The sequence below is a fragment of the Chiloscyllium plagiosum genome, unplaced genomic scaffold, assembly GCF_004010195.1.
Source record: "Chiloscyllium plagiosum isolate BGI_BamShark_2017 unplaced genomic scaffold, ASM401019v2 scaf_656, whole genome shotgun sequence".
Lineage (NCBI taxonomy): Eukaryota > Metazoa > Chordata > Chondrichthyes > Orectolobiformes > Hemiscylliidae > Chiloscyllium > Chiloscyllium plagiosum.
Window position 1 is genome coordinate 6,748 of NW_025209790.1, and position 10,790 is coordinate 17,537.

The 10,790-nt window shown below is 50.7% G+C and overlaps 1 protein-coding gene across 4 annotated transcripts; it reads left to right on the forward strand.

The window, feature by feature from the left end:
• The first annotated feature begins 3,694 nt into the window (after positions 1-3,694).
• LOC122546827 (urokinase plasminogen activator surface receptor-like) lies at positions 3,695-10,266 on the forward strand. Of its 4 annotated transcripts, none has more exons than XM_043685458.1 (6): positions 3,695-3,897; positions 5,953-6,078; positions 7,011-7,127; positions 7,981-8,124; positions 8,312-8,455; positions 10,023-10,266. In XM_043685458.1, the coding sequence occupies exons 2-6, from the start codon at positions 6,030-6,032 to the stop codon at positions 10,223-10,225; spliced, it is 657 nt and encodes a 218-aa protein (XP_043541393.1). In that variant the 5' UTR covers positions 3,695-3,897; positions 5,953-6,029; the 3' UTR covers positions 10,226-10,266. The 4 variants fall into 4 exon arrangements, with proteins under 4 accessions (XP_043541393.1, XP_043541395.1, XP_043541396.1 ...); XM_043685460.1 differs by having other exon boundaries at positions 5,958-6,078; XM_043685459.1 differs by lacking the exon at positions 3,695-3,897 and adding an exon at positions 3,909-4,001.
• Positions 10,267-10,790: the final 524 nt, after the last annotated feature.

The window sequence follows — 10,790 nt, forward strand, 5'->3', positions numbered from 1 at the left end:
CCCGACGGTGCGGCACTCTCTCAGCACTGACCCTTCGACAGTGCGGCACTCCCTCAGTACTGACCTTCCGACATTTCGGCAGTCCCTCAGTACTGACCCTCCGACAGTGCGGCACTCCCTCAGCACTGACCCTCCGACAGTGCGGCACTCCCTCAGCATTGACCTCCGACAGTGCAGCACTCCCTCAGTACTGACCCTCTGACAGTGCGGCACTCCTCAGCACTCACCCTCTGATAGTGCGGCACTCCCTCAGCACTGACCCTCCCACAGTGTGGTGCTCCCTCAGCACTGACCCTCCCACAGTGCAGCAATCCCGCAGCATGACTCTGCGACAGTGCGGCACTCCCTCAGCACTGACCTTCCCACAATGCAGCATTCCTCAGCACTGACCCTCCCACAGTGCGGTACTCCCTCGGCACTGACCCTCTGACAGTGTGGCACTCCCTCAGCACTGACCCTCCGACAGTGCGGCACTCCCTCAGCACTGACCCTCCAACAGCGTGGCACTCCCTCAGCACTCATCCTTGGACAGAGCCTCAAGTTTGGGACGTTTCTTTAACTGCTGTGAAGTCCCTTTTGTAACAGATTCAAATCCATTTCAGTGAATTTTCCAAATCTCCATCTTCCTCGCCAGGAGATGTCAGTGTAACCATTCCCTGTGACCCTGATAGACACAGCCAGCCCCAGACCCCTCCCCAATGTAAACAGGAACCACATGACCTTTCCCACAACCATCGCTCTCAATGATGTGACTGGGACATGTCTCGGTGTGGGATCTGGCTGCTCCGGGATGGTCGATTGTCCAAGGAGAGGTGGTTACATTGCCTCTTACCAGAGTGTTGTCAGGGCCCATAGCCTTCCCAGTGTCCAGTACCTCCATCCGTTTCTTGATTTTTAGTCATAGAGTCATCGAGATGGACTGCACCCTTTGGTCCAACTCGTCCAGGTAACCCAACCTAATCTCGTCCCATTTGTCAGCACTTGGCCCATAGCCCTCTGAACCCTTCTTGTTCAGAAAGCCATCCAGATGTTTTTTTAAAATGTTGTCATTGTAGCAGCCTCCCCCACTTCCTCTGGCAGCTCATTCCATAAACACACCACTTTTTCCCTGGAGAACAGGAGGCTGCGGGGTGACCTTCTGCAGGTTTGGAAGGGCAGAGAAAAAGTGAACAGGCAAGGTCTTTATTTCCCATGGTGTGGGGTTTTCAAAAACAAGAGGGCATATTTTTAATGTGACGGGGGAAAGATTTAAAAGGGACCTGAGGGACAATATTCTTCACTGCAATATGTCTTTGTTGTGAGCTCTGTTCGGAGCCTTCCCCCATTGTTCCTGTAGCTGTCTAACCTCCCTTTCCAGCTGACCCCAGGCAGCTCTGCCTTCATTCCTTTCCACCCATTCTTATTCCTTTCCTCAATCACCGGGTCAGGGGGTCGCTGCCCATTTATTGCCCGTCCCTAATTGCCCAGGGGGCAGTTGAGAGTTAACTGCATCTCTGTGTGTCTGGAGTCACGTGTAGGCCCAGGGTGGAATCCAAGCCGGGTCCCTGGTGCTAGGAGGCAGCCGTGCTAACCACTGAGCCACACGTAACTGGTGTGGATTGATAATTATTCGAGACATTTTGTTCCAGATACAATTGTTCCAGACGGAAAGCTGGAAGTTTCTTACTGCCCTCTGACCCTAAGAAAAGTCCATGGAAGGCGGTGGCCAGTGTGACGTTGATGGGATGACAGAATGTGGGCTTTGAGCTAACCCTTTCTCAGCACCGGGCCATTAAACAATTGGGTTTGATTTCTTCCCTGATCTGTGCCTATCCCTGTCAGAGGAGTCAAAAGTCCAATGTTTGTGAGTGGGAGACTGAGATTCCATTTGTGGGTTGGGTTGGCTGGATTCGGATCAAGTTATTTGTTCGGTCTCTCAGAAAACCCCTCAGGAAAGGCTCGAGGGCGTTTTACCTGGGACGGAAATGTGACTTGACCGTTTTGGTGAGAGGGTGGTTGGCGTTGCGTGGTTGTGGTTGAGTTTATTTTGTTCAGAACAGGTCCCCTTCACACACCCCCATCCCCACCCAGGCCTTCGTTACTCACAGAGGGTTCAGGTCCTGGAGGAGAAGAGGAGGGAAGTCTTACTGCAGCAGGAGAGGTTCTGGGGAGACCACATCGAGTCAGAGAGATGTATAGCACGGAAACAGGCCCTTTGGCCCAACTCATCCATGTTGGCCAGTTATCAGAACCTAATCTAGTCCCATTTGCCAGCACTTGGCCCATATCCCACTAAACCCTTCCCATTCATCTCCCCATCCGGATGCCTTTTAAATGCTGTCATTGTACCAGCCTCCACCACTCCCTCTGGCAGCTCATTCCATACAGGCACCACCCTGGGCGTTGAAAAGTTGCCCTTTTTGGCCTAATTCAATTCATGTACCTCATGGTGTGAGAGACGTGGCAGTGACAGACAGGGAGAATAATTGATGGTGCAGGAATGGGGGCTGACCATTGGACAGACACAGAAAGATGGGGGGATGGTCTCCCCACAAGAGGTGTGCTCTACTGAACAGAAACACTCTCATTGAAATGGAAAACACTGTCTCGGTTTGCAACTGACCCGAACCCTAACCCTAAACATAACACTATCCCTCGCGCTAACCCTAACCCTATGCCTAACCCTAACTCTAACACTAGCACTCACCCTAACTCCAACACTAACCCTAACTCTAACCCTAACCTTAACTCTAACCCTAGCACTAACCCTAACTCTATTCCTATTTCTAACCCGAACCCTAACTCTAACCTTAACTCCAGCCCAAACAAAAACCCTAAGATTAACCCAAACCATGCCCCTAACTCCAACACTAATCCTAACCTTAACTCTAACCCTAACACATACCCCAACATTCACCCAAACTGTAACCTAAACCTAACTTAAATCCTAACTTAAACCTGAAACCTATCCCTCACCCTAACAATAACTCCATTCTGAACCCAAACCCTTATGTACCAAACCGTAACCCGAAATCTAACCCCAACTTCTAAGACTAACTCGAACACTAACACTAAGGCTATCCCAAATCCTAACCCAAACCTTAACCCTATCCCCAAACAGAACCCTAACCCTAAACAGAACCCTAACCCTGAAACCTAACCCTAACCCAAACCTTAACCCGACCCCTAAACAGAACCCTAAACCTAACCCAAACCCTATCCCTAAACAGAACCCTAACCCTGAAACCTAACCCTAAACTAAACCCTATTCCTTACCCTAACCCTAACTGTAATTCGTTCCCTCTCCCTCACCCAAAACCTAACCCGAACCCTGAACTGAAACCTAACCCTAATGTTTACCCTAACCCGAATCCTAAACCTTAGGGACAACATTTTCACACAGAGGGTGGTGCGTGTATGGAATGAGCTGCCAGAGGAAGTGGGTGGAAGCTGGTACAATTACAGCATTTAAAAGGCATCTGGATGGGTATATGAATAGGTACATAGGTCAGGTGGTGGCAGGTGGGACTAGGTCAGTTTCCGATATCTGGGCAGGATGGATGTGTTGGACCGAAGAATCTGTTTACCTGCTGTATGATTCTGTGATGTCATGACAATAAAAATTAATGATATAAGGTCATCTATATAAAGTGTGAAACAAGGGTGTGGTCTGTGCCATGACCTTCAGTTAATAAACCTTTATTAATAAACAAAGTTAAGAAACAAAGACGGGCTGTTGAGCAGAGACTGAAAACAATTAGCCAGGTCTTGGACTGGAGAGAGTCGAGGTCACATTCTCAAAACTGCTTGGACACCTGCTTGAAAAAGTGGATGCTTTACCACTACAGAAGACAAGGGTTGCCCTGCTGAAGAATTGAAGGAGTTAATCGCAGGAAAACTGTGTGTTCCAACTGCCAGGTAAGGCCAAAGGTAACAAGGAACAGAGCCATTCCTGCTGAGGAGGAAGCCAGCTGCAGTCTCAAGGGCTGAGGAGCGGTGGATGGAGTTTAATTCAGATCAAAGTGAGGGGCTGCTTTTTGGAAAGACAAACCAGGGCAGGGCTTCGAGACTTAATGGGAGGACCCTAGGAGTGCTCCTAAGCAAATGGGAGGGCACCTTGGAGTTCAGGTTCATAGCTCCTTGAAAGTGGAGTCGCAGGTAGAGAGGATAGTGAAGAAGACGTTTGGTATGCTGTCCTTTATTGGTCAGTGCATTGAGTATTGGAGTTGGGAGGTCATGTTGTGGCTATACAGGACATTGGTTAGGCCACTTTTAAAATATTGTGTGCAATTCTGGTCTCCTGCTGGAGGAAGGATGTTGTTAAACTTGAAAGGGTTCAGTCAACATTTAAGGAATGCTACTGGGACTGGAGGGTTTGTGCGACAGGGAGAGGCTGAATAAGCTGGGGTATACTGTACCCTGGAGCTTCGGTGGTGAGCTGACAGAGGCTTGTAATATCATAAAAAAGACAGACGTTGCTGGAAAAGCTCAGTTCTGAGGAAGGCTACCTTGATCCAAAATGTTCATTTGGATTTCTCTCCACAGGCGCTGCCAGAACTGCTGAGCTTTTCCAGCAATTTCTGTTTTCATTTCTTATCTCCTGTACCCGCGGTTCTTTCAGTTTATCAAGTCGCGAGGGGCATGGATAGAGTGAATAGACAAGGTCTGTTTCCTTGAGGTGGGGGAGTCCAGAGTTTGAGGGCATTGGTTTGAGGAGGGAAGGGGAAAGATTTAAAAGGGACTAAAGTGGCAACTTCCTCACACAGAGGGTGGTGCGTGTATGGAATGAGCTGCCAGAGGAAGTGGTGGAGGCTGGTACAATTACAGCATTTAAAAGGCATCTGGATGGGTATATGAACAGGAAGGGTTTAGAGGGATATGGGCCAAATGCTGGTAAATGGGAGTAGATTGGGATATCTGGTCATCATGGACGGGTTAGACCGAAGGGTCAGTTTCCATGCTGTATGAATTCATGACGCCAGGAGAATGATCAGTATTTTGGATGAAAGGGACTTTAAGAATCATCAACATATCACCTCAAAGGCCCGAAGGATGTTATTTTGTGCAAGAATCGAACACCTTTAGCAGGACACCGGAGATCAGCTTGGCATCAGGATGGAACCAAAGACGGTGACTTCCAAAGATGGAGACTTCCAAAGACGGACCACCATTGGTGGGATTGTGGCCTAGTTCCACCATTAATCAGGCCATAGTCAGGTCGGGTTGTGAGGTTTAACTCGCTTCGTTGACGGGCTGATTTCGGTTGCTACATGCAAGAAGGATAAAATCATTCTTTCAGCCTTTGATTGTCCCTGAGGTTTCTCAGTAAGGAACCGAATGAATGTGGAGGGATTCCCCCAAGACAGGTGAGGCCTTGTTAACTCAGTGAGTGTTTCAACATCGAATCAGAAAGCACAAAACAGCTCTCTTGGCCCACTGGCCGGTTAGTGTCCGGAAAGTTCCGGCTGGAAATGTAGGGGAGGCGGGTATGATGGAAGAGGGCCATTGGATGGTGTGGGGGAATTGAACATAAAACAATGTGCAAGGCTGTGGGGAGAAAGCAGGAGGTTGGCACGAGGTAATGGCACTGGCTGTAACGGGCTGATACAGGTAGGGAAGGCCGAATGGCCTCCTTCTGTGGTGAACCACGTCCCTGGTGCTGTGTGAGTGGGTCAGCCCTGGGCCCTTAAAGGGGTGCTCACCCCCAGTCCCTGAGGTATTTGTAAGGCACGTTCCCACCCTATTCCTGGGAAAGCTGCAGCAGGGTCACAGGGAGCCCATGAGCTGTCGATCCTTTCCCTTGTGGTCAGGCAGGAATGGTCACGGAGTTTCTAAAGCATGAGGTACACTGTCTGTCCCTGACCCGACACGGCACAGACTGTGGGAGGGGAACGGGGTGGGGTGAAGCCTGTACTGTGTGGCTGCTGGCAGAGGGCTCGTTTGAACATCTCTAATGGTGTTTCCTGATTTCAGAACAGAAAGAGAGCAGTTTGTGAACACAGACAGCAGCTCACCATCATCCCAGACACACTGGCTCTGCAGGGGAAAACATGAAGGTGTTCTTCAGCATTGTCCTGGTCTGTGCTGGGATCACAGCAGGTAAGGAATGATCTGTTTGTGTCACTGATCGGGTTGGGTGTTCCTGACACTATCATTCCCACTCGCTGGGATTGTCCCTCAAGGTGCTGAGTTACAGTCAGACAGCACAGGAACAGACCCAACCCGTCCAATCCGAACATATTCCCAAATCTAGCTCATCCCACCTGCCTACGCTTGGCCCATATCCCTCCAAACATTTCTTATTCACTGACTTGTCCAAATGTCTTTTAAACAGAGTAACTGTGTCCACACCCACCACTTCCTCTGGAAGGTTATGCCACACACAAACCACTCTCTGTGGATAAAACTTACCCCTTCATGTCTTTTTCAGTCTTTCTCCTTTCACGTTAAATATATCCCTCGTAGTCTTGAAATCCCCCACACGAGGGAAAAAAACCACCTGCCTTTCACCTTATCTGAATCCCCCATGACTTTATAAACCTCGATAAGGTCACCCCTCAACCTCCTACGTTCCAGTGAATAAACTCCCAGCCCATCCAGCCTCTCCTTATAACTCAAACCCACCATTCCAAGGAACATCCTGGGAAATCTCTTCAGGACCCTCTCCAGTTTAATAATATCCGTCCGATAACAGGGAGACCAGAACGGGAGACAGTATTCCAGCCGAGGTCTCACGAATGTCCTTTAATATCCCACTCTCCCCCTCACTCCCCACACCCTTTAATATCCCACCCACTGTAATCCCACTCTCCCTCTCACTCCCCACACCTTTAATATCCCACCCAGTCTAATTCTACTCTCCCCCCTCACTCCCCACACCCTTTGAAATCCCTCGCAGTGTGAGTGAAGCGTTTGAGGTTGTGATCGGAATGAGGGGGTGTAATGTGAAAGCACAGTACAGTAATGGTCCCTGAGTGAAAATTCTCCTCAATCTGAAACTCCGAGTCTCACTGAATTCTCTCCCTTTGCAGGACGATCTCTTCAATGTTTCACGTGTTCAGCCTCCTCGGGCTCCTGCTCACTGAGAGAGAACACTTGCCTGAGTGGCATCACCAACTGCCAGACTGTGTCATCCCACACCATCATCGGTAATCCTGCCTTTCTGTTGAGAGCCGACTCTTCCCAGATTGAAGGGAATGGGGCCAGACAGTGTGATGGGAAGTCTCTTTCCCCGTTTGCTGATTGCAGACGTGTCGGCTGGAGACTAGGTGGCGGCTCCTGGTTTCAGTTCCTCTCAGCGCATACCCACATGGAGCAGGGGCCCTGCTGTGGGACAGGGTGGAGTGTCCCTACCTCTGAGACAGGAGTGCCGGAGTTGACAATCATCCCAGCCCCTGAAGAGGCGGCGTGTGATATTCTCCAGAACACTGAGGTTCTGAAAATATCTCCATGTGATACTGGGTTTATTATTGTCACATGCACCGAGATACAGTGAAAAGTATTGTTCTGTATGATATCCAGACAAATCACACCTTACAGAAGTACATCAGGGTAATGGTACAGAATGCAGAATATAGCGTTCCAGCCACAGGGAAGATGCAGAGAAAGATCAACTCTAAGATATGTACGGTCAGGTCATTAGTCTGATAACAGCGGGGAAGAAGCTGTTCTCGAACCTGTTGGTACGTGTTTTCAAACCTTTGTATCTTCTGCCTGATGGAAGAGGGTGGGAGAGAGTATTCCTGGGCTGGGAAGGCTCTTGGATGTTAGTTACTTGCCCGAGGCAGTGGGAAGTGTAGATGGAGATAACGGGGGGAAGGCTGCTTTGTGTGACGGACTGGGCTGTGTTCACATCTCTCTGTAATTTCTTGTGCTCCCATACCAAGCTGTGATGCATCTGGATAGGATGCTTTCTGTGGGGCATCGACAGAAATTGTAGCAGACGGGGTGAAGCTAAACAAATGATGTGGTGAAGGTCTAACTCCAGCCTGTTTACCGTAGACAGTGGGACTAAGACACTCAGACACATTGAACAACGCTGTGAGAATCCCTCTGAAGATGTTTCGTTGAGCACTGGAAGGGTGTTTATCTCCCGGAGCAGCCGTCTCTGTGGCTCAGATCGATGTAATGACCAGACAGTAGCAGGTGAGGATCACAGTGAGGTCTGTCATGATTCAGAGCCACATGAAAACCCCAGGTGGGGGGGGGAGATGATGAACGTCAGGTTTGGGGAGTTGTGTTGGGGGGAGGGGATGTGACGATTTGAGGGGAGGACGGTTTTGCCCTTGAACCAAAAAGAAGGCATCTTCTCTTCTTCCCTTTGTGATTTCAGAGCCTGCCAACACCACCCTGAATGGACTGCAATGTTTCGGATGCTTCAGCCCATCCATGGCCTCCTGCCTGGCCAATCGACAGACGGTGAAGTGTGTGGGTCTGGAGAATCGCTGTGTGAATGGAACAGGTCAACAGAGATTGTGTACGTAGATACACTCCATCCTCCACTGCTCTCTCCCCACCTCGGTAACTGAGCTTCAGGGTCAATGTCCAACTCACTCCCAGCTTTGGGAGCCATTGTTCAGGAGAATGGAATGATGGGATAACACAGCACAGGATGAGGCCATTAAGCCCATTCTTGTCCTCCAGGGTGCAGTACAGACTGGGTCCAATCCTTGACCCAATTGTCAGTCCACAGTCTGTCTGCAGAGGGAGAGGCGTGTCGTTGGCTGGTGCTGAATAGGAACATCTTTCAGCCCCAATCTCACCTGGGCCTGGGGCCTGGGCCTGGGGCCTGGGTCTGGGCCTGGGTCTGGGCCTGGAACCTGTGGCTGGGCCTTGGCCTGGACCTACACTCTCTGTGGGCCTCAGCACATGGCTCGGGACCATCCCCTGACAGGGAGCCTCTGACAGGGAATGCGCCTAAGTCTGGGCCCCTCCACAAATCCAGCTCTCACCCCCTGAGCAGCTTTCACCCCCCACCCCCAACCCCAGGGGTCTGTTGGAGTGAGTTTTCATGCCCCTGGTCTGGCTCTCAGCCTCACAGCCCACACCCAGACATTGCTCAGAATGTAACGTCCTACAGGTATCCCCTGCTTTTGGCAAGTTCACTTTCCCCCACCTCCCTTTTCAGAAAGACCTACATTCGTACCTGTTTTCACTCACTGAAAGAAATCCAAAGAGGATTTTCACTTTTACCAGAAAAGGAACTGATTCTTCACTTTGTGCCATTTCGGCTTCTGAAAGGTTTGATCGGAACGCTCTACTTTCGGATCGCGGGTGAAAGGTTACCTCTCCCCAGGAACCAACCAACCCCAGCCCAGCTCAGTGATCCTCCAATCACAGGCTCCCGCTCTCACTGATTCTCCAATCACAGCCCAGTACACCGATCCTCCAATCAAAGTCTCCCTCTCTCACTGCGCATCCAATCACAGCCTCACGCTCTCACTGACCCTCCAATCACAGCCTCACGCTCTCACTGACCCTCCAATCATAGCCTCCTGCTCTTACTGAGCCTCCAATCACAGCCTCCCGCTCTCACTGACCCACAAACACAGCCCAGCAAACTGATCCTCCAATCAAAACCTCTCTCCATCACAAATCGTCCAATCACAGGCTCCCTCTCTCGCCGAGTCTCCATTCATACCATCCTTCTGTCCCTGACTCTCCAATCACAGCCCAACTCAGTCATCCTCCAATCACAGGCTTCCTCTCGCTCCCGGACCCTCCAATCGCAGTCTCCTCTATCGATGAGCTTCCCATCACAGTCGAGCTCACTGACCGTCCAATCATAGCCCAGGTCACTGATCCTCCAATCACAGCCTCCTGCTCTCACTAACTCTCCAATCATACTGTCCCTCTATCACTGACCCTCCAATCACAGGCTCCCTCTCCCACCGACCCTCCAATCACAGCCTCCCTCTCTCTCACCGAGCCTCCAATCACAGCCTCCCTCTCTCTCACCGATCCTCCAATCAGGACAGTGATCAAGTTTCCTGTCAGGGATCCACTCTGTTGCGATGTGATCTGTTCTCTGTTCTGCCCCGCAGTGTCAGATATTGGCCCAGATGTTGTTTTTAAAGGATGTGCTTCGGCGAATCAGTGCGGAGGGCGGATGGATTTGCAAACGTTGGGTTTGTTGCTAAGCGACCTGTCCTGCTGTGAAGGCTCTTTGTGTAATGGAGACACAGGGATCACCACCACAGTGGATCCAGGTAAAGGTGACACAGGCTCGGTGGGAGGGACCCAGTGACCGTCCCCCCTTCAGATCCCCACTGTCCCCAGGCAATAATGGCATCTAGATCCTGTACCAGATCCCCTCGGAACGTGCTGCTGCAGTCGGATCCCCTCACTTTAAGCTCATCGACCGATCCCTCTGACCCGTTCCCCCTCAGTCCCTGTTCCCCTTAAATGCATTGAGCGAGCCATCCCAACCACTGCCTGTGGTCATGAGTTCAACTCCCCACAGAGGGACATTTCTTCCCTGTTCCTCACTGGATGCAGGAGAGACTATCGTGTGTCCCGATCCCCCAGACCCTTTCAGGATGTTTTATTCAGGTATGCAACCTTCCTCAAATCTCCTGGCATTTTGGGGTTGGGTGGGGAAGGGGGTCTGTGTGATGGTTACTGCTGAGGAAGGTGGGAAGGGCTTGCAGCATTTTGGAAAAGTAAGTTCCCTGCTCCTCATTGTGAGTGATGTTTACACAGCTGCTGCTTCAAGCCAATGGGACGACATCAGGGTTGTGTATGTGTGTGCGTGCCTGTGCGTGTGTGTGTGTCTGTGTGAATGTCTTTGTGTGTGTGTGTGCGTGTGTGTC